Source organism: Schistocerca piceifrons, chromosome 2 (genome assembly GCF_021461385.2).
Source record: "Schistocerca piceifrons isolate TAMUIC-IGC-003096 chromosome 2, iqSchPice1.1, whole genome shotgun sequence".
NCBI lineage: Eukaryota > Metazoa > Arthropoda > Insecta > Orthoptera > Acrididae > Schistocerca > Schistocerca piceifrons.
This window is the reverse complement of record NC_060139.1, coordinates 572,425,301-572,450,130: the sequence shown is the minus strand read 5'-3', so window position 1 is coordinate 572,450,130 and position 24,830 is coordinate 572,425,301. Positions and strand designations below refer to the sequence as shown.

The window sequence follows — 24,830 nt, the reverse complement described above, 5'->3', positions numbered from 1 at the left end:
GCAATGCCTCTATGTTGTCACAACTCTGTAAATGGCTACTGTTTTCACCTGCAGCTGGTAGTACTTCGCAGTTGAAAGCTGACACCAGTGTTGCGAGCTGTCAGGGATCTTATTATGCCATGTCTAATATAGGAAATAAGTGTCCTTCAGCAGTACAACACATATAGCCTTCTGAAATAAATAATGGCCAGCAATTCTGTCTCATAATTTATTAGTTTTCTCAACTGAATATTCCTTTGACACAGAAAAGATTATTTCTACCACACAGTATTCCTGATTTCAAGCTCTTAACAATTTAATGATTGAACTGAATTTGGCAAGTCATACTAGGAAATAAGTTTCTATGGAGATTATCTTTTAAAACTATTACCTTCAGTGTATGTTTGAGGAAGGGGAGAGGAGGGAGAGATATGTCAAAATTTCTTCAAACTGCTGCTGTCCTGCATTCACACTTAGCAGGATCTTTGGTGTGATTGTTCAAAACACTCCTGGAAAGATCGAATGGCATGGGTTGTGAAGCAGCCATTGAACTCCAATATATTGTGTTTTTTGCCACTGCTTGATCAACGCTGCTCGTGGCCGCAGTTTGGTAGTGGCCATTTATTCTGGTAGACAGCTGGTTGTTGGTCGTATCCACATAATGTGGTGCACAGAAATTGCAGCAGAGCTGATAAATGACATGGTTTCTGCCACAGGTAGCCTTGCTCTGATGGTATAGGATACGCATGTATCAGGACTGAAGTAAGATGTGGTGGATGTGTGAATCAGTCAAGTCTTGCATGTAGGTCTTCCACAGGGATATGACTCTGTGGATATGACCCTGTAGCAAGGAGTTGGAAATAGGTGTGGCTCAGGGATGGACCAGCATGTGATGCAGGTTGGATGAGCTGTGGTATACCTCATTAGGAGGGCAGGAAGGATTTGCCCACCCATTTTCATTTGAGCTTCCTCATAACCAGACTTTCATAAAAGTTGATTCAAGATGTGTTTTCATTGTCGTATGTATGATACATTAGCTTAATCATAACCAAAAGTTCATAAAAGCAAAGCTTTATGTAAATAAAAGCTAACAGCATTCCAAATTTTGCAGTTTCTGTCTAGCTTTAATATAAAACTGTCCTGTCTTGAGAATAATCTCCATCATAAATGTGCAATTGTGGTACAAATTATTCACTACATGACCTATTATCATATAACAAGGTCTCACAATCTCTAAAGTACTCAAAGTATTACATATGAGAGTTCACAACATTCTAATTGCAACCAAAATATTGAATTCCTTCATTCTATGCTGAGAAATGTCAAGAGCACAGTGTTGTAGGTAGGTTGCACCGCACACTTGCAGGATGGACATTTCTGCTGCCCTGAAGTAATATTTTCATTCTTATCATGATGACAATTGTGCATATTTTGAGGTAAAAATTAAAGACAGCTCCCTTTTTTTAAAAAAACAATGTGGTATATTCACAACACTCATTAACTTTACAAAAATCACACAAATTTACACATTCATTCATTATTAAATATTAACAATTGTATATTATATATATTTATGTATATGTATATAAATGCATACTAAGTCATCATGCATATCACACTTGCACTTTTTCACTTGTAAACAGTCAGTACTGTAGAACATTGATTTTAATAGACTGCACAATTCATTCACTCACATATTGTCCAGTCTATACAAACATTGACTGATCGCAAAGACAGAGTTTAAAGCTATTTATAGTTTGAGCACATACACCTTCATTAGGGCAAGAACACACTTATAACCCACTTATGTGGATACGCAAAGTTGCAAACACACACACACACCACACACACACACACACACACACACACACACCACTCAGAAACACTACCCACTTGACTTCAACAGAGAAGTTCAATTCACTTGTGTAAACTCAATGTTAGCGATCAGCCTTCATCTGTTTAAATACAGACACTTGAAGCAAGGCATGTCTCTCTGCCTTTCACAATCATTGAGCATTTTTGTGACCAGAAGAGGGGAGACAATTCTGTTTTTGTTTTCATTCACTGTCACTGGCCTTCACTATCACTGTCACTTTTATCTGAAAGATAAAGTAAAGAATATTATATTTTGTTTTATTATCCTTCTGAGACATGTCACTATAGCAATATTTTTAAGATTCAAAGAGAGATCATGTGTAGGAAAACGGTCTAAAGTAATTATGTGCCATAAGAATACAAATAATTATCTTCCAGAAACAGAAAAGTCAGAGCTGAAAGCTAAACTCAAAAGAAAATACAAGGTACACATAGAAGCAAAATACATAGGATAAAAAGGGGGCTAATGTGGATGCTCCTCTTTTGACACATGTATTAATTGTATTATAAGAAAAATTCAGTTGTTAAACTTTAAATTACAAGGAGGCAAAATGGCTGTCCAGTGCTTATCCTCTGGAGACAAACTTCCAAATACACATTTAAAAGTAGAAGAAACTATCCCTAGCTTTTGGAACTTGTATGTACCTTCTCAGGAAGGGAAAGATGGAGGAAAGAAGGATTAGTTGGGAAGGTTAGGACAAGGAGCAAGTCACTCAGATGCCAGATTAAAAGAGGCTCAGCTGTTATGAGGACTCAGCTGTTATGAGGACACAAATATTTGTTCACAACAGAGTAGCCTATCTGTCCATCCAGCCTTCCCCAAACAAGTCCTCCTCCAAAAGCTAGGAATATCGATTTTCTAGTTAAAGCAGGCCTGGCAAAGTATGGCTAGTGGGCCATTCCCCTCCAGAGAGCAATTTCCCCTCCAAGTCTACTCATACTGCATGGTCATGGCCACACCACAGCACATGAAGTACTTATTTGTCTGCGGTCAAGAGGGGCAGCATCTTCCTTCGACTACTTTCTCAAAGCATACATTGTCGCGCCTTGACAGGCGTTGGATCCTCTCAGCGATTTATTCATATTTACTCTTCTTAATATTTGTCTACTGCACAGACTGTCATTTTAGTTGCTAATGTGTCTATTATTCCTGTTTCAGTTCTGGTTATTATGATGGCTGTTACTGCTTTTGAGAATGTCGGGGAAAAAACACTGAAAACCATTTGTCAATGATGAGTGGGAGACTGAGATCTTTTGTACACAAGTCTGATGAAAAATCTGAATGTTTAATATGCAAAAAGTGCTTAGGTCAAAACAAAGGTAATATCTTATTCAAGATGTCTGTTTACTACATGAAGAAACACCCAGCCTTTACCCTAATGATGAACAATGTGCTTTAGTGGGTAAGTTAAAAATAAAAATTGGAAGTTACCTGAACCATGAAGTCTTATAGAAAAGTGTTTACCTGCTCGTATGCAATTTGATCAATATTCAGAAAAGATCAAAACTTCATCGTTAACGGCGTACTCAAGAAAGATCGTGCAATAGATATGGCAAAAGCATTTTGATTTCAGTCAACAATTAATTTTCATTCACATAACAATCGAATACTTTTCTGTGCATGAAGAATTAGTTGCTTTATAATGCATTTAAAAGTTGCAATTTTTGATGTGTGGTTCACCAGAGGGGACATGACGCCATTGCCCAGGTAACACCAATGAAAGCCGGCTTCCTCTACCACACCACCAGCAGTTCGGTCGGTAAAGCACCTCTTTTGCCAGGCCTTGGGTAAACAGCAACATGCAGTCACGCATTTGATGCACCTACGTTCTTTAGCTCCTGTTGTAAAGTGATATTTTCTGGTGTTGAACTGTTCTGCAATAATCATCTATTGTGAACAAGTGTTTTGTGTTGGTGTTGCATTAATAATTACAGTGCAGCACATTGGAATCGAGATTCACAATAACAGTGGTCATCCAAGAACAAGATAATGTTCTGCTGCAAAACATACCCCCAATTTCAACAACTGTAATGGACAATGTGCCATACCACTCTGTTGCGACTGGATGAAGCTCCAACAATGCAGTGGAGGAAATCAGATATTTTGCTCTGGGTTCAAAGATGTTCTATTGATTAAAATTGAACATAGCTTGTGTAAGGCATAGTTAATGGTACAAGCCAAAAACTCCACACTACCAGGTCGACGAACTGGCTAACGGTAAAGGGCACATAGTTTGATCAGGCTTCCTCTGTATCATGCTCATTATTTCTGGCTGAGAATATACGGGCCTAGATGAAAAGTAATATGGCAAAAAAACAACAAGAAATTGACACTCGAAGAAGCCATTGCAACTGTTACACCACGGGACTAGTCTTGAGTTGTCAGCCATACCCTCAAGGTAGTTGGAGAGACTTGGATTCATGAAAGACTGTGAAAAGTTTTTAAACACAGTAGAGTTTGCAAAAACTCATATCGCTAACATTCTAATGCAGTTGAAATTGTGACAGAATCATAAAACTGTATTATTGAACTAGCAGCAGCAGGTGAGACAGGTCAATAGTTACGAGAAAGCCCCTTCCCAATATAAAAATAACTGTGCAAATTCTTCACTTATATCATTGCAAAACCCACTGCAATTCTTGTTTCATCAGTTATTGATGGTCCTTAAAAGTTACATTATTTCACTTAAAGTTTATAGTTGCTTGAGTACTGTGGTAGATGTGGAAGTTTCATGTGTACCTCATATGGCAAAATACTATCCTCTTTGTGTGCCATAATTTGCCAAAATCTTGTTTTGATATCTCAGGCCATTTATGAGACAAGAGGGATTTATGAATATTTCATTCTGGCTTTTTCACTAGTGCATGTATTCGTGACAGAGCCTTTTGCACACATTCCATTTTCTCGTCACTGGAGAAGATAGCGATATCTTTCCAAGTTTAAAGAATAATTCAGTATGGTATTTAAAAAAAAAGCAAAAAACAGCTAAGACTGCATAAAATATTTCTTTACTTAAGACAACAGCTCTCAACAGACCCTGCTGTCATCTTCAGATCTTAAAATACTTTTTGTTGAAAAACATGCTTATTTTATGCTCAACCTCATGCACAAGGCATCAAGTGGGTGAGGTTCAGTGCAAAATGAACACGTTTTACAACAAAAAGTTTTTTAAGCCCTGAAATGACAGCAAAGTCTGTTGGCCAATTATATTAAATACAAAAATATTTTTCACAATCTAGGCTGTTGAATGGTTTTTTACAATTAAAACAGATCGCCCTTCGCCACTCTGAAAATGAAAAAAATTCTGTCTAAATTTTGTACACAGCAACATATGACCTAACATGCATCAAATGCAGATTCACAGCGAACCCTATTTTTCACTGCGAACTTTAAGAATTTCTTGCAGTAGTTTACCTAATAATGAAATATCACAATAACTATAACCATTAACGAAATGATAGGGAGTTGTCATGAGGCTGACGGATGAAGCTATAGATGTGTGAGAATCAGAGTTTATTACCTAATAGTTTCTTTAAAATCATTTGTCAAATATTGCAGACTGGCCACCTTGCTGTTCAATGCAATCAAGCGAGCGTGATGGCTTCCATGGCGAGTATGCCTGGCATTATCATCACCTGCTGACACATTCAGCACAAGCTGGCAACTCCACTTCCCCCCGCTCACTGAACTGTCAGTAGTCACAACTTATTTTAAATGCACTATAATTCCGTCGATTGTGACAACAGGTCTGGATATTTTTAATGCAGCTAAAAAGTGTGTTGACAAAATCGGTGATTTCCAAAAATGCTCTGCAGTTTGTACTGGTAGTGTACCAGCTATGATCAGTAGCATAAATAGCTTCGTTGGTTAATTATGAAAAACAGAATAAATTATTTAACTTTTCACACTAAATTATTCATCAGCAAACGCTACGTGAGAGAAGTGTGAGAATGCTGTCTGCGATGAAAAATATTAACAAAAATTATGAATGTAGTATATTGAGGAAATCCATCTCTATTTCGATAACAGCTTAAGCAGTTTTTCATAAAAGATGACATGATATATGGTGATATAACTCTTCACTCTGAAAATTGTTGGCTGAGTGCAAGAACCAGTTTAGTTCCTTTTTTCACTAGAAGTTTTCAAGTTTTTGAATAAAAAGGTAAAATTGGATACTTCAGAATTTGAAAAGAGACTTAAGGGTTCACTTTTCTTTATCATAATTAGCATTTCTAACGAATGTTACAGTTCACTTACATCATTAGAATCTATGTTTGCTTATAGATAGTATGTAGAGCTTGCAATCCAGTATGATGTGACTGTCATCGATGTAACTGGTCAGTGTGGCTGTGGCTGCAGTGAGTGCACGGATAGAGTTGGAGGGGAGAAGCACTGGAGAAGAAAACACTCACTGGAGGGGAATGATCTGCAAGTCACACTTTGCCAAGTTCAAGTTAAAGTGTTTGCATTGGCAGTACTTGGAATTCCACCTCCTGAAGATAAAACCTGAATACTGACTTTCTCTTTCTAATATGTCTTGTTCATATTAAGTCTGAAACAAATAAATTCTAGAAAAAGAGTGTGAAACGTGGTTAACTGTACAATCAGGAAAATTGCATCTTGAAAGCATACAACATGCATGGCTGTAACTTTGGTTTTGAGAGACCCCTTCCAAATAAATACATAAAAAGATATCCCACCTTTTCCAATCAATTACTCTCTCCTCCTTGAGTAACGAAGCTGTGGTTGTTATGTTTTTATATAGTCTGTACCAGGATACGTGTCAACTAAAAGCAAATATTGACCAGTCCACCTGTCTCTAAATAATCAAACAATAAACTACAGAGGAGTTATGCTTGTCTTATTCCACTGTAGTAAATAGAACTATTTCAGCATACTGTTCTCTGCTTCTCTGACTAATCTCTGTTGTTGTTTGGCTCAGATCTGACAAATTTATTGAGGTGATTCCTTCCCTGGCATAAATACATCTATGTTTTGTTCTTTAGCTCCTGATGTCAATTAGTAGATAATAAGTTATTTTACATGTTAATTATTGTTAAAAACACCTTCAGAATGATGGAAAATGAGGAACAAAAGTTTCTCAATGGCAGACACATGACTCTGAGATACAAAAAGTAATGTATCACAATAAAAGTGCACAATAACAAGGGCACTGATATAGCACCTAGAATTTTAGGACAGGGAGATAATTGGCTCCTTATAGAAGAGACCCTGCAACAAGATCAATTAAACAAAAATTCAGAAAGAGTACTAATCAAGTGCCCTATGTCTGATTAAGTTGCTTATTGCTAAAAGGCTTTTGGAGACACAAATTTCTTCAAACTTCCAGTGAGACAATTCTCAATTTTGTGCAGGAGTGAGATGACTGAAATAGGTTCCGTCAGTCTCATCTTGCGTATTTATTTATTTGTACTGTGTCTTTCATGGTGTTCTTGATGAAGGGAAAAGTTCAGACTCTGAGAGCAAATGTAAGAAAAATGTTTGAAATCGGCAAATGCTGGTCACAAAAGGCCATCAATGAAATAAAACAATGAATGACTAGCTTTTCAGAAAGCACAAATATTCCACGAGTTCTGAGATTATCCCAGCACAACCGATACCTATATTTTCAGGTGCCCATCTGAGATGACAATTCTGTTTTAGTGCATAACATTTTGATAACTGACTCAGTAATCTTCATCTGGTTCTCTCTGTAGGTAACACAATTTAAAAAATTAGAATCTTCTTGTTCCAGTCTGTAAGTAACATTACAGCCACAGCAATGTCTTTATAGGCAGGTGGGATGCAATTTTCTGTGTTCTATCATAGATATTCATGGAAATGGAACAGGAGCCAAAAACAAAAATGCATGATCAAGGGTTATGCAAGCCAAAACTGATTATAAACAGGGGTGTACACCAATAATATCTCACAGTCTGATTGGTGTCCAGGCAGTGAGGCACACAGAAACACCCATGGCAACTGATGACGACTACTAGGTCAGTAGTCTACTAGGTCAGTTGTCAAAGTACTGTGAGTAAAAGGGAATCATCAGTTTGGGTGGACACACAAAAACATACTGCCTCTAAAGAATAGTACTTTTAAAAATTAGAGGATCTATTGTTTTAAATAAATTAATTTGTTTAAGAAGTCCTAGTAGCTTGTCTTAATAATACATAATGGGAAAAAAGTATGAAAATCCTGCTGAAGTTTCCTGTCAGGCCACCAAGTTCCTATTGCTGCCAGCTGATGACACACTCAGTGTTTCAGTCACATGAGTTCCTGAATTTGCCAATTTTACATAAAAGAGAAAGTTATATCCCAGCAAGGCATAGGACATTATTTGCACCAGAGTAAACTTGTGTGACAACATTATGATGTGTAAACAATGAATCTCTCCTTTCTTTGAATGTGAGAAACTGCCAACTTCACAAAAATCACCTAACAGCATGGTTTTTGAGCAGTAAATTCACACCAGTTTGCATATAACATTGTGCCTTGCCTGGTTAAATGCTTTTATGCTGGAGATACAGGTTCTGTGTTTGGACCTACAAGCAGTCTTACCTTTTTTGTTCAAAAACTGCCAGCAAGTTGCACCATGGTGCTGAGTCCATGTTAACTTAAATGAGGACGAACTATAGATACCAGTCACGAAGCAATTATGTGTATAAGCGCAGTTTATGTCTAACATCCAAAACCTGTTTGGTGTCATGGTATATCTGCTTTCCACCAAAAACAGAATATTCGGTACTATGATCTTATAAACTCTACATAACATGTGTTTCATAAAAAGTGCACTTACTGCCCAACACAGCAAAATTATTGTAATGTCCAGGCTCTTTTTACTGAAAATTTGTAAAGTTTGTCCTGATGTAAGTATTGTGTTGTTTTTAAGATAGTAATCAGTATTTACTTTTAAATTACATTCAAAAGGAGGTCAAAATTTCTGTCACATTAAGCAGCACCATCCACTGTGCACTTCTGCTATGTTTTGTTATTATCACAATCCTAAAAATGTAGGCAATGTCTAATGACATGTTATGCAAGCAAAGTGTTTACTGTGGGGTAAAATAGGATGAAGATATGAAACTATTTGGAAAAATAGTCTCTACTAAAGCATGCTATGCCCTTCCTAATAGGTGTCTTATGCTTCGTGTGCTAGGACAAACTGTTTTGCATTCTGTTCCACATAAGGAAGCCACAGGGGAACCACAGTGTCACGTAATTTAGCACTAACAATGTTGTTAATTCAAAGTCATAGATATTTAGTTTATGTATTGCATCCATAAAAACAGAGTCATGTCCATATTTCTTCAAGAGTTCACTCTGTACTTCATTCAACATAATTAACGCAAAATCAGAACTTTTTAGACTTGGATGAGTTTCGCTAATTATCCCTTGGGAGTTACAAAATAGCACCCAATGATTTCATGCAACCAGGCCTCTACACTAACTGCAATGCTCTGATGTCTTACTGACGAACATAGGTTGTATCAATTCAATATTTATAAGATTCTGCCTCATCAGGAGATGAATACTTTCCAGTTCAATATCTGAAAGTGAATTTCTGCTTTTGTCCAACATAGCCTCAAAAGGAGTTTTGTTCGCTATATCTGCAGCTATAGTGGGTCTTTTTCTATCAGTTAATTCAATGTAACGTAAGTCTTTGTCATGACCAACATATACTGAAACAAATATTACCTGGCCTCCAAAACAAATATCACCTGACTGATAAGGACCATCTGCGGTCTTTTCTTTTTTCTTCCCTGCAACATAAAATATCTGATACTGTTACTATTTTAAAATAAAGTGATCTGAGCAATGGCAAATGCTGCAAGAATGTCTCACAGTACAATCAGTAGCCACTCTGGCATTTTCTTTCCACTGTCCAAAACTAGAAAAGGACAAGAGCTGCAAATTTTCTATATTAATCTGAACATCATGCATCATGTTCAGATGGTCCAAATAGCACTTTCCTGACAATGGTTCAAAATTACACAGACAGTACTTTATTCTTTTCTTCCAAATTGAGTTACTTGACTTGAATTTTGTACTTCATAGAATGTGGGTTAATGATGTATTTAACTAGTCATGTAAACATAAACAAGTGCAGAGATGTGCACTGTTACGCAATTCAACACCTAACAAGTATCAGTGGAATGCTATGTGTGTGGACATCCCTAGTTAGTTTTTTAGCTGTATTGCTTTTATTGTTACATGTCTATTTTTATTTTTATTTCTAACAAGACCTGTGTAGAATGTGCTACATAATATCCACTAAAATGTCAGCATGGTATGTGTGATAAATTCACATGGAACAGGACTATAATAACAAGTTTTTAAAGATTAAAAGATGATGGTCTTAATTGTTGAAGTTAGTAATCCGGAAAAAGTAGTACTGAATGTGATCTCGGCTACTAAATTTTCTCCAAAGGTTTTATGAATCGCTCCTTTGTATGTCTAATTATGAGAAATTTCAATGAGTTACTTGAGGTCTCACTATGATAATCCCACTGGTGGTGCTTTAAGTTGAATTCATAACTGAAATTTTTATCACAAGTTTTACACTGATAACCATACATTTTTTATGGTGAATCTTCAAAGCATGTTCTCTCAGATGTTTGTCAAATTTATACTGCTTCCTGCACACTGAACTTCTTACACTCATTCACGGCAACAGAGAACCAAAAGTCTGATTCATTGACACAAAACATACAAAGAATAGTTTTCCCACCTCCAAGCAAGGTGGGCTCAAAGCTGAGACTGACTCACTGAGTGTGACATCTACTGCCAACACTAGGTGCTTGGTCTAATAAACTGTGTTCTTGAAGGAGGTGTGTTCCCTGACAAGTTGAAACTATCTGTAGTGAAACCAATACACAAAAAGGGGGAAACAAAGCATGTACAGAACTGCAGACCCGTTGCCCTAATCTCAGCTTTCAGCAAACTGATAGAGATAATAATACGAGGGTTGGAACTTTAATAGTGGCCACTATTTATTTACAGCTCGTACAAAATAGATATGTGTTTCAAAGTTTTACTGACCTTCAGAGCAGTCACCAGCATTGTGTATAACCTGCTGCCAGCGATGTGGAAGTCGTAGGATACTCTTAGCAGTGCCAGTTGTGTTGACAGTTCAAGCAGTGTGGTCTACTGTCCGACGAATTTGTAGCAGTTCTGAAGCGAATGCTGTGAAGTGTTTCCTTCAGTTTAGAAATCGAGATCAGTAACAACTTGCACTGTACATGCTTGAGCATTGTCCTGCAAAATGATGGTCAGGTCCTGCAGAAAGTGTCACCACTTCTATGCTGTTCATTTTTGGAACACAACCGATGACCAGCTTAGAAACAGAAGTGATGACACTTTCTGCAGGACCTGACCATCATTTCGCAGGACAATGCTAAAGCACGTACAGTGCAAGCTGTTACTGATTTGTTTGACTGATGGGGCAGCTGAGTGCTATACCACCTACTGCCCTCCCCTGACTTATGCCCTCGTAAGTTCATTCGATTTCTAAACTGAAGGAAACAGTTCACGGCATTTGCTTCAGAACTGCTACAAATTCGTCGGGCAATAGTCTGCACCGCTCGAACTGTCAACACAACTGGCACTGCTAAGAGTATCCTACGACTTCAATATCACTAGCAATGGATTACACACAATGCTGGTGACTACTCTGAAGGTTAGTAAAACTTTGAAACACTTATCTATTTTGTACGAGCTGTAAATAAATAGTTGCCACTATTAAAGTGCCAACCCTCATATTTAAAAAAAATCTTGGAGCATTACAACAATGCTGGCATATTAAATGATTTCCAGATGGTTTCAGAAGAGGTCGAAGTATCACGTCAGCAGCAGTACAATTTGTCCATAATGTATTTGAAAAAATAAATGAAAAATCCCAAGCAGCAGGAGTATTCATGGACCTATCAAGGGCTTTGAATAGAGTACATCATGACGTGCTCTTATCAAAAATAGTGAAGAGTGGTGTCACTGGAATACTCATGCAATCGCTAGGAACATATTTAAAGGGCAGACGACAGTGCATGGAGTTTATGTACTCTAATGGAGAAATACTGGAGAGGAGAAGAAATATACATTTTGGTGTTTCTCAGGGCTCTATTTTAGGCCCAGTCCTATTCATATGATATGTAAATGATTTCCCAAGTTCTCTTGACAATAAGCAATTGATCACTATGTAAGGAGATGATACATCTGGTGTCTGCTATGCAGACAATGAGCCCAGCCTAGTTGAAGAGATACATAACTTCATTGAAAAGGCAAGAGCTCATTTTGAAAGAAAGAACCTAAAAGTAAAGATAGAAAAAACTAATATTATTCATTTTAAATCAAGTGATCCAAAAAGACAAAATACTGTAATTGATGAAATTCTACCAAAAACCTTTACAGATTGTAAATTCTTGGGTTTATGCATAGATGATTGACTTTCATGGAAGCAGCAAGCTGATTATGTCTGTAAAAAAATAGTAACTAGTCTCCATATATTAAGAAGATTATCACCATATCTTAATTCTGAAACCCTAAGGTGTGTATATTATGGATTAGTGTATCCTCTTTTGTCTTATGGAATAGTACTGTGGGGTGGGACATGCCAAACTAATATGAAAAGAGTTTTCATACTGCAGAAGTGAGCCTTGAGGATCATAGCAAAAGTAAAATCAGGAACTTCTTGCAAACCCCTATTCATTAGACACAATTTTCTCGCAGTTTATGCCATGTACTAGAAACTATAATGCTAGTGAAAGAAGACACTAAGATCACAAAAAGAAACATGGATATTCACAAATATGAAACAAGATATAGAAAATATTTTCATCTGGTTAACAGAAGATTAACTTTAACAGTGAAAAGCCCCTATGTCAAAGGAGCTGTTTTTAATAACTTGTTAGCAAATGAAGTTAAGATATTGACAGGGGAGTGGCTTATCCAAAAATGCTCTTCTAACTTGAATTGATCATGAATTAAACTGCAGTAGGAAACAATGTAGACTAAAAAACTGTAATTGTAAAGACTTTATACTTAGTTGAAAACACACATGCATGTAAAATTACGTTTTACTAGCAATAAATTGAATTGAATTGAGTTGGTGGTCTTATGTCACAACCACTAAATACCCACGGCGTGAGTGTTGTGAGAGAGAGGTAAGGAGGGGTGGTGCTGATGTGGGTGAAGCTAAGCTAAGACAAGTATATAAAGCATGCTTACAATGAATGATTAAGGTTACATTACCTTTCTTTCCTGGATAAGCATGGCGTTTTAATCGATCATACAGATCATCTTTATTGCCATATATGCTGGCATTTGATCGTGCCAGACTGTTCATCTTTCCTCCATTATGAAGACTTTCTGTAGGGAAAAAATGGCATTTTTCAAATATCTGTCAAAACCTTAGAGTAATCTATTTACATTACTGTTATTTCTTACAAGTAACAATTGAGGACAATAATATTTTTCCTAATGCAATAACTTAATACGTTTTAACTCATTCATTCTTCTAATTAATTAAGACAATATTCTCATGATGTTTCAGATCAAAAGAGAATGGGAGCATAAAGACACACAGTAGTATGTAGTGATCTGCTATCTGAAGACTGATCTGATGCAGCTCTCCATGCCGCGTGGGAGTAGCCGAGCAGTCTAAGGTGCTGCAGTCATGGACTGTGCGGCTGATCCCGGCGGAGGTTTGAGTCCTCCCTCGGGTATGTGTGTGTGTGTGTGTTTGTCCTTAGGATAATTTAGGTTAAGTAGTGTGTAAGCTTAGGGACTGATGACCTTAGCAGTTAAGTCCCATAAGATTTCACACACATTTGAACATTTGCAGCTCTCCACACCAGTTTACCTTGTGTAAGTCTCTTCAGTTCTACATAGTTACTGGAACCAACATTTACTTTCACCAGCTTAAAGAACTCAAGCATTGGTCATTGTCTACAATTTTTACCCTTCCATGCTTTCTTTCATAACCAAATTAACCATTCCTTAGTTCCTCAGGATATGTCCTATCAACACACCTCTTCTTTTAGTTGTGCCGTAAAGATCTTTTCTCCCCAACTCAACTCGGCAACTCTTCATTAGTTGTCCATTAAACTGCACTAAATACATTGGGAAATTATTGTGAACCACTAGTTTGATACAGTTAATGTGGCAATATCTTACACATCCTGAAAAGTACAGCACTAACAACTACAGTGCAATTATTGGAGTTTTTGAAAAGAGGTAACCATAAGAGCTTTGTCATCACACACAACATCACTGGAGTGGATACAAGTGTTTGTAACAGAGACAGTTTCTGTTCATAAATGTTGTCAAAAGCACAAGTAATCAAAAGTCAGTATTGATGAAGAAAACATACATCATTTGTGTATATTCAAAAGTAGTATCTGACAGCGGTGAGACTGTTTGCCTATGCAGCAGCCAAAATTAATCAAGGATGCTCCTGCTCCATTGTGCTTTACTACCAATATTAAAAATCTATAGAGGTGGCATGAAGATCTAAATTGAAAGTAATAATATTAAGTAGAATCGGAAATGAAATGAGGAGAACTTTGCAAGAAGGCTCTGATGCATTCGAGGACAAATTCCATTTAGTACATTTTAAAGTGAATCAAGACAGTAAAAGCATATATTTCACTGCTTCATGACCAGACACGTGGTAATAAAATTGAAGTAAATATTCTGAATTCTGTTTTTCAGGATTATCTGAGGATACATAAATGGAAAGATTCAATTAAATGCTGAAATTTTAAACTAGTTTCCTGTCACCTAATCAGTGTTTTTCATATTTTGATTATTATTATTATTATTTACAGAAAATTCTGTGGTACAATGCAGCTCTGGAATTCACATAGTACTCTTTTAAAATGAGCTGACCCTTGCTACATTGCTCAGAAAGACACTGTAAATTAACAGTCTAAATTCTCTGTTTTCTGTTTGGCTTTTGAGAATTTATCAATTCATGGTGAGTGATAGACTGCTCTCTTAACAATAGCTTATTACCCACTGTGGACTTTTCAACATCATTACCACACTGCTGAAACATAATTAACACAGTTTAGCTTTCCATGACACAGTTGTTTTAGAACTGCAATACTGAACAGCTAATTTGTAACTATAGTCCTCTAAATGAAGATTCATATTTTGATATTAGAATAATAATTAATGCAAAATTGTAACCTCAAGGGTATCTGAGTAATAAGTGATTAGAATCATGTATCCTGTTGCTGATGAGAGCTCATGGACATACCATTTACTAGTTTTACACCATTACCATACTTTCAGTATTAGTGTTTTATTAACTACATACACTGCTGGCATTTGAAATCACTTAATGTTTTCAACAAAAGCAAAATGCAGCTTAACTTTTCTGCAAATTGTTTAAATATTTCTAATTAGTAACACAATTAAAGAAGTAGTTATTCTAAAACACTATACCTTTCATGTATGTTTCATTGTAAAAATTTGGCATTTCCCAACCATCTTCTTCATCATCATAATAATGAGCATATGTTGAATGATGAGAAGGTGCAATGGATTCTGCATATGGTGTTGGTGCACCATAGTAGAAATTGACCTGTGATCCATTTTGGTCTGCTGCAGCTGGCAATATTTTCTTTGGTTCTTTCTTATGTGCTGACCTGAAATTACATAACAAAATTATGGCAGTCACTTTTTATGGTATATACTACAAAAAGATGTATTTATTAAAGGTGCTGTAATAATATGTAGACAACCAAAACTGGTGTTCACAAACTGCTGACAGTCAACAGTTTATGTGACAGTCCAATAAATACAATATAAAACACTGCATTATGCACCAATCTTTTAGTTCATAATGACTAGAACACATGCTTCCTGAGTAGTAAGAAATATAACACTTCTGTTGTTTTCTCCAAAATGTCCCACAAATTACCAGTGACCATGCTGCATTCCAAGAAGTGGATGACATAAGCTTTCCAATAATGAACAACTCAAAACTGATGTTAGTTTTATCGCCAATCGGGTGTAGTATGACATATAACAGTAAACTTACCTTACACATATCATCCATACCAGAAGCACAATTAGAATAACAAATATTACAGCACCAGCAATGCCTCCAGCTATGTAGGCAAATTCTGATTTTTCTCTGCAGTGTTTACCAGTAAAACTTCCACTACAATGGCATGAAGGTTGGCCTCTATTATCCTTCACACAGACACCATCATTGTCACAGTACCCCACACAAACATCTGTGGATAGAAGAGAAGTTGTAAACAGAATTTGCTTACAATAAATGATTCACTATAATTTGAGAAACAAATAACAAAGTCAGATGTTGTCATTTTACTGTTGTTTTGTTGAGAATGAAGAAAAATGCTTAAATTTTTGTGTGACAGGCACATAATGATCTGCCATTTAATCCCACCTAGGTCACAAATTTAGACTGCTAGATAATAAAACCCCCACCTTGCAGGCAAAATTGGAAGGCAAATGATGTATACCAGTAATATGCACCATTCATGAAGAGGAAAAACAACCTTCATTACCTGTGCAAATTTTTCCAGTGCCATTGTAACCCTGTTTACATTCACATTCAAAATTTCCCGTTTCAGAGTCCAGCATGCATCTGGCATTTGGATCACAGTGCATTTCTGGTGCTCCCATGTCACATGGGTTGGTACATTCAGCTTTGCTTGTCTGTTTTGAAAAGAAATTGAAAATCATTTTAGTATAACTTGTAACAATAATGTGTACAGACATTTCTTGAAAGAAAAATTTACTCTAAATAGATATAAATTTAAATAAGAAGCAAACATATACATGTCAGAGTGATACAACTGCTACGTACAAGATGTTTTAATTCTCTGGCTAAAAATAATTTCAAATATAAAATCAAAATTTTTTCTGCAAAACAGTTATGTGGTATGAAACCTCAAGTTTTTTTTAAAAAAAGAAATTATATATTATTGAAAAATGCAAACCAAATACATAATTGAATTGCCAGTCTTCAAAATTAGAAAATGTGAATTACTATAATTCAAATACTGTCAAGTTTTTTGGAATGCAGTCTGTTTTTGTATGGTTCCATAGTTGACTGACAGAACTGATGACTGGAAATATTTCCTACATGAAGCCTTGCTGTGAATGAAACAAATTACTGTCACATGCTGCACTGTCTATCATATGAACTATCAGATTCAGTAGCATGTCCTTATTCCTTATCGAACACCATTTCTGAAAGTAATAGTAGCATTACTTTCAGTTGAAATGTGAAGTGCGCTAACAACTTACTGCAGCTGTTCCTTTGGTACTCGTATCTGGAGGGCACTGTATGCAGAAAGTCTTCTGTGCTTCTGGCTGATATGTGCCCTTACTGCAAGGCACGCAACTGTTGAGAGTGGTGTTAAGGTGAGTTCCAGGTGGACACACAGGCAGTGAGCATTCTTCTACTGTTGCTGCTCCTGGTTGTGGAGTGGTGCGCCCTAGTGGACATGCTGCACACGCTGCCTGCACACCTTGCGTGCGGTACGTGCCTCTTGGGCAAGCCTCGCATTTGCCCTCGACACCTAGCTGCATGCCAGAGCCACATTCATCTCGACATTCCTGCAAAAATTAGAATTGTTTATAACATTTCATGAAGATTTTCACGTTTAATCAATCTAATTAAAAGTGTAAGAATTACATTGAGCATCTTTATCCAGTAATTTAAACAAACATGTTGAAAGAAGCAAAATTTTGATTTCTGAAATTGACATAATTCATTATAAGTGAAAGTGAAGCAACAGTACATATACAATTAAGGTACCATAGTGCATGATTTCATGAAGTGGAAGATTTGGACCTCTCATAAATCAACATTTTAGGATATGCAACAAATATAGTTGTACAAAACTTTAAGACTCAGTTTTTGTAGGAGTGTACTGTTTTACTGACTAAAAACTATAATTATTATGTGGATCACTTTCCAGTGATTTCATGTGTGGAAAAAGTAACAGGATGTATAGTTTTTGATTTTCACAGAATACTAGTTTCATGCAACGGCATTACAGATTTGCCTAACCTCTTTATATAACTGTGGTAATTAGAGAATATAGATTATCATCTTCCATAATTTTATTATTTGTTCCATTTATGTTTTGTAGTACCCAGCTATACATAAGAATACCCGCATTTTATGTAAAGTATATCTGATGGAAAATGAAATGAAATGATCATATGCCATTACTGGCCATGAGATACAATGTTGATTGGCTGCCTGGTACAATCCTTTCTATTTGATGTCACTTAAGCAGCTTCCACATTGATGAAGATGAGATGAAGTGATTTGGACAACACGAACATCCAGTCCCTGAGTGAAGAAAATCTCAGACTGAACCGTGATCTAGATACAGCAGTGCTAACCACTAGATCCTGTGCTGCAGACAGTATATCTGATGAGTTTTATATTCACACTTCATATCTTAGTTAATAATCCTGAATCTAGATCTCTGGACTGCATGACCCAGAATTATTTAAGACACTCACTTTCAGCTTTCCAAAGTCTTCAAAGTTCATAATTACCCCAGTAATTTCATATTTATAGACATTTTCATGTCACCTCAACTGCTCATTACAAAAAGAGGAAAAAACATAGAATGACAAGGGTTCTACCCATGTGAACAACATCTCTGAGATAAACTTGGGACTATTGACTTTGTGCTCTCCATGATATCAGCATATTCCCCAATACTCAATATTTCATAGTAGTTTGATTGCCCATTGTGCATAATCAGTTTTGAAAAGTGAAAGTGTAAGTCACTTGTAACTGGTTTGCAGTATCTAACAGCACTACGTTCTGCGCAAAACCAGATGAAGACATGCAGTACACAATTTGCTGAGACAGGCAATGTATTCCATCATTAATTAAAACGAAAGGTGTATTGTACTGAAGACTATCAACAAAATACAAGTTTACTGCAGTGGAGCCAGTCATACATTCTTCACATGTACCACAACTGAATCGCTCAAAATGAGATCAAGTGACTCCATATTAACTCTCGCACTACAGTGGACACTATGATGATACTACACTGCCTGATATGTGCATTAACTAAAATGTCATCAGCACTGCAAATTCTGTGTTCATGACAATGTCAGAGTTAATTTGTCTCATATTCATGTACAGTGTTCACTGAAGCCAACACTTTTTGCTTCCATTATGAAGATTGTTCCTAATGCTTATATAATTCATCAATTAATTGTGTGTCATATTTCTCTCTATTGTATGGTACAGCATTAAAGAAGTGAAACAAAAGCAGAAAAGACTGATTTCTGAGAAAATTGCACCATTCCACAGATAGCACTATTACTGCAATTTTTTCTGCAAGACATCATGTCTATTTGAAATACTAAGCTTGCTGAGAATACCGTCTGGCTTCATCAGTAACATTTGAGTATTTACAGAATGTACTGATTTTCAGTTGGTTCTGCAGCTTCTATATTCAACAACTTTGAAGATTGAAACAATGGACACATATGTACCCGACAGAGAGCTAGCAAACGTAACAAATTACATTATATGAGGCTCCAGTTGTACAATAAAACCATGTCTTTCAAGCATTTTGCATAAATTTATTCAGCCTGCTCCCCAACTGAATATTTGCATTGTATTATCATTCACTATTAACTATTTTGGAGGCTCTGGCTGCTTAGGTCACAAAGAACAGCATGCAAGAACCTCTTATTTTAATATTAACCCTTCAAGTCAGTAGTTTCAGTGCTTGTACATAGCTTACTGACAGTTGTTTTCATGGCTGCCAGCAACAGGAATGCATCATTTTATTTAAATTATTCTAGTCCAAGAATTATTTGTTGATAGTTAACATTTTTTTTTGTAATTGTCAGTATTCCAAATTGATGCTGTTTTAGTTAGGTGCATAAAGGGAAGGAGCATGTAATTTATTGATTAAGTTGTGAAATGTGTCAAACAATTATCTGAAAACCTGTTTTTGTACTTGTCTCCCATAGGAAAGTTATGTCATTTGACATTTTAATGTAATTATTTCAAAAGAGTGTTTTGTATCCATTTTATAGTCATAGCCTTTTGTTATATTTTCATACCTCATGAGAAACAGCTTCAGCAGTACGAGTAGTTTTTCCTAAGCCACAGAGGAGACAACTGAAGCTTCCTTCATTCGGTTGGTAGAAACCATGGCCACAGCTGCGACATAGTCCTGCTTCATCATCAAAGTACTTTCCTGCAGGACATCGCTCTGCAAAGGACAACAAACATTTTAAATTCCACACCATAAAAATCTCACTCTATGTCCATAAATTCTGAGTGTAATAATTTTCGCCTGAAACAAATACATAATTGTTGCTCATTTTGGTAAATTTTTTGTTACAATTTTCTAATATTTTTTCTTGATTAGCTACTGTTTTATAACACTACTGAGAAGGGAAAAAATCATAACTCAGTGTTTAGTTTGCACATTTTCAGCTTCAGTTGATCAGTGATCCCCCAATAGTAATGATATCCTGTACCACCATTAAAATTAAATTGTAAATTGATTGCCTTTAAATTTAAGAACATCCTTACTCACACAATTTACAGACAAGGTTCTGTGCTGGTCGCAGTTCTGATCTAACATTTCTTATTAAGTAACAATAATGGCTTACGTATGTGTAATAATTTGCTCTCTACTAAACAGATATAGGCGTGTGACTGGACATCATTTCAACATTTGGATTTCACATATGGTGCCATTTAATTATGGTTACTGCTGGAAATCTATTCATCTCTGGTTTTATTCTTGTAGTTTTCAGACAGTGTGAAATAATCAATGATTATGTTGGCTGTTTCAACACATCCTCTCATCAACCTCAATGTGCATGGGCTCAATTCTATTTGGTCCCTTTTTGTTGTTATGTCTCCTGATATTCTTGTATTTTCTACTAGCTTTAACTTGGCCATGAATTCCTTCATAGCTATCCTCTCTGTCTCGCCTTGTTCCCTCTATCATTACTTCAGTCATATTAGTGAACTGGCATGAATCAACATAAGGGTGGCTAGCCATGTTGTTTGTCCTATCTGTGACTGCTTTGAGTACGCACAATGACTCTCCCACTCTTCTAAGAACTTTTTCCTTTGAAAGCATCTATCCAACACTAGGATTTCAAAGCGATGTCCTGTAAGGCATGTTGGCGGCGTTCAGTGCAGTTGCCTGTGCAGCAGCAAGACACAGACTGAGCGTAGCGCGAGAGTTCGCTCGCTTATATAGCGTGTGAAAACGTTGACCTTAGATAACGGACTTAGAGTTTTCGCAGACATAGAGTCATAAGCAGATTTACCAAAGTCTTTATTAGCAATTTCAAACATATGATAAGTATGATAAGCAATTACATCTCTATCATTAAAACTTTCAAGTCCAGGAATACTCGAAACACAGCTACCGCCTCTTACTATGGCAACGGTGAACCATCCATTTCCATGTGAGAATTAAGATTACATCCAAGAAATACACAAGGTCCATCGACGAGTGCGTGGGCTGCAACACTCTTCACTGGAATGCGATTCTTCTTGTCTCCTGATGTTGTTGTTAGTTTGACGTTTTCTATATTTTTGTAAACTGTTGTGCGACGAAGCTAACCGGACAAGGGTACATCTAGAACCGGAGGCTCAAGGATGCAACAGTTTGATTATGTAATCACTCTGATGCATGGTCTTGGCAGCGCGCCAGCCGAGACGCGCACACTCTAGAACACCCAGTGTGCGCGTCCGGGATTGCATTCCGCTGGCCACTGCGAAAACTCTAAGTCCGTTATCTAAGGTCAAAGTTTTCGCATGCTATATAAGCGAGCGCACTCTCGCGCTACGCTCAGTCTGTGTTTTGCTGCTGCACAGGCAACTGCATTGAACGCCACCAACATGCCTTACAGGAGATATCTCCCTACAGGAGATATCGACTTCATCGTCGCGCAACAGTTTACAAAAATATAGAAAACGTCGAACTAACAACAACATCAGGAGACAAGAAAAATCGCATTCCAGTGAAGAGTGTTGCAGCCCACGCCCTCGTCGATGGACCTTGTGTATTTCTTGGATGTAATCTTAATTTTAGTTTGGACATAAATGACACTTTCTAACATGGAAATGAATGGTTCACTGTTGCCATAGTAAGAGGCAGTAGCGGTGTTTCGAGTGTTCCTGGACTAGAACGTTTTAATGATAAAGATGTAATTGCTTATCGTGCTTATCATATGTTTGAAATTGCTAGTAAAGACTTTGGTAAATCTGCTAGACAAGTATACAGGATTACTGAGAAGGTTGTACACAAATCGAAGGAGCTTACACAGGAATCAGAATACAAAACATTGGAATAGGAACTTATGGTATTATAAGTAATCCTAAGCCAGTCAGGTGGTCTAGGGTCTTTGACTAGTAATAAAAACATTCGGAGTCCTGGGTTTGAACCCAGCCACTGATTAAATTTTGTAAAAAATCATCAGCAATGGCAGCTGAGAATTTTTGGCATTAGAAGTCACCCTCATTCTGACAATGGTCTTGTCAAAGAGGGCTGAGGAGTGGATGAGATTAAGAGCACTCTCTTGCCCTTGCATGGGAAACTGCCTCTAGAAGGATAAACAGCAGAAGGAGGAAGAAGGCAATGGAAACCATTGCATTAAATGTGTATCCACAGGACGTGTGGCTTGTAACTGGAAAGAGCCATTATTCACTCCACTGGAAAAACATTCCAGACTGGTCCCCCATTCGGATCTTCGGGATGGGACTGCCTAGGGGGAGATGGCCATGAGAAAAAGATAGGATAACCAGTGAAAGGGTAACAGTCTGTGAGTCAGAAGTCAGGATGTGGCAGGGAAGCTAGACAATCTGGAAATGGAAATGCAAAGGCTAAGTATAGATTTAGTGGGTGTCAGTGACATCAAATGGAAAGAAGAAAAGGAATTCTGTTCAGAAGAATATAGGGTAATACGAACAGCAACTTAAAATGGAATAACAGGAGTAGGATTCCTTGTGAATATGAAGGAAGAGCAGAAACTGAGTAACTGTGAACAGTCCTGGGATTGGGAAATTCTCATAAGTTTGACAGCAAACACTCAGAACAGTAGTTCTGTCCTGCTGAGTATATTTTTTATCTATCCAAATACTGTGTGTTGTGCTGCCACCACTTGGTGAGCATATCTTTTATCTACCCAGTTACACTGTATTGTCAGAATGGTAGTTCAGGTATACGTGTTGATGTTACAAGCAGAAGACAAAGGGATAGAGAAAGTATATGAGGATATTTAATGGGTAAGTCAGTATGTAAAGGGAGATGATAATCTAATAGTCATGGGGGATTGGGATGCAGTTGTAGGAGAAGAAACAGTTATGAGAGAAAATAGGCCTGGTAGTAGGCATGAGAGGAGAAAGACTAATTGAGTTCTGCAACAAATTTCAGTTAGTAACAATGAATACTTTGCTTAAGAATCACAAGTGGAGGAGGTATGGTTGGAAAAGACCCAGAGACAACGCAAGATTCCAGCACAGTTACATAATCGTCCACAGAGATTCCAAAGTAAGATATTGGTTTGTAATATAATGTAATTGAATGGATAAAAGTATCTATTCACCAAGTGATGGCAGAACACACATATAGGAAAAGAGGTTTTACTTATGCAAGTTAGCGCTAGTGGCTCTGTCTTCTGGCAGAAGAATTGGAGGGAAAGGAGAAGGACTAGAGAGGTTTAGGTAAAGGGGTACAATTCAGAAAAGTCAGCCAGTACCACAGGAGACTTACTGTACGGGATGAGAAAGAGAGTCTTTTCTTCTCATCCTGTCTGGTAAGTCTCCCCTGACCTGGGGTTCTGGGTAATTTTTCTGAACTGTACCCCTTTTCCTAAACCTCTCCAGTCCTTTTCCTTCACCCCTCTTCCTTCCCCTTCAACTCTTCTGCTGGAAGAAGGAGCCACTGGCTTCGAAAGCTTGCATAAATACAATCTCTTTCTTTATGTGTGTGTTCCTGCTGCTGCTTGGTGAGTAGATTTTTTATCCATCCAGTTCCATTATATTGTCAAAAATTGATTATTTTCATTGTTATATTGGTTTGTAAGGCATACCAGGGAGATATAGATTTGGATCACAATTAAGTAATGATAAAGAGTAAATTGAAGTTTAGAAGAATTGCATGGAAGAATGAGTGTGGAAGGAAGTGGGATACTGATGTACTGAGGAATGCTGAAACACATTTGACGTTCACTAAGGAAGTGGATACTCCAGTAAGAAATATCACAGTAGGCAGTTCAATTGAAAAGTAGTGGACATCTCTAAGATGGCCAATAAACATTGGTACAAGGAAGATAACTGTGAAGAACACTTTGGTAACGGGAGAAACTGATGAAAGAAGGAAGTGTGAAAATGTTCAGGGAAAGACAGGACTACAGAAATATAAATCCCATAGGACTGAAATAAATAAAAATGCAGGGAAGCCAAGGTGAAATATCCACAGGAAAAATATGAATAAATCGAAAAAGAAATTATTGTCAGAAGGACTGATTCTGCATACAGAACAGTCACTTTCAGTGAATTTGAAAAGCAAGTGTGGCAACATTAAGAGTGAAATGGGAATCCCACTGTTAAAGGCAAAGGAGAGAGCACATAGGTGGAAAGAGTCTGAAATTGTCTGATCAAACGACAGAAGAAGAAATTGGAGTTGGTATGTAAGAGATAGGGGATCCAGTACTAGAGCCAGAATTTAAAAGAGATGTGACAACTTCAGATCAAAATAAGATATAAGGGATAGATAACATTGCATCAGAATTTCTAAAATCACTGCGGGAACTGGCAACTAAATGACTATTCAACTTGGTGCGTAGAATCTATGAGAAAGGAAATGTACTATCAGACTTTCATCCACACAATTATGAAGATAGCTGAGGTGATAAGTGTGAGAACTATCACACAATCACCTTAGCAGCTCATGGTGACAAGACTAATATA

At 37.0% G+C, this 24,830-nt stretch overlaps 1 protein-coding gene across 1 annotated transcript in view; it reads right to left on the bottom strand.

Annotated features, from left to right (window-relative positions):
- Positions 1-1,105: 1,105 nt before the first annotated feature.
- LOC124777314 (sushi, von Willebrand factor type A, EGF and pentraxin domain-containing protein 1) overlaps positions 1,106-24,830 on the bottom strand; it is a 154,213-nt gene continuing 130,488 nt past the window's right edge. The window contains exons 56-62 of the mRNA XM_047252670.1: positions 19,952-20,103; positions 17,144-17,455; positions 16,399-16,549; positions 15,903-16,101; positions 15,305-15,507; positions 13,106-13,222; positions 1,106-2,078 (exon numbers count right to left, since the gene is read on the bottom strand). Of these exons, the coding sequence (XP_047108626.1) occupies positions 2,047-2,078; positions 13,106-13,222; positions 15,305-15,507; positions 15,903-16,101; positions 16,399-16,549; positions 17,144-17,455; positions 19,952-20,103 (1,166 nt within the window). The 3' untranslated portion in view covers positions 1,106-2,046. The remainder of the gene's footprint in view (positions 2,079-13,105; positions 13,223-15,304; positions 15,508-15,902; positions 16,102-16,398; positions 16,550-17,143; positions 17,456-19,951; positions 20,104-24,830) is intronic.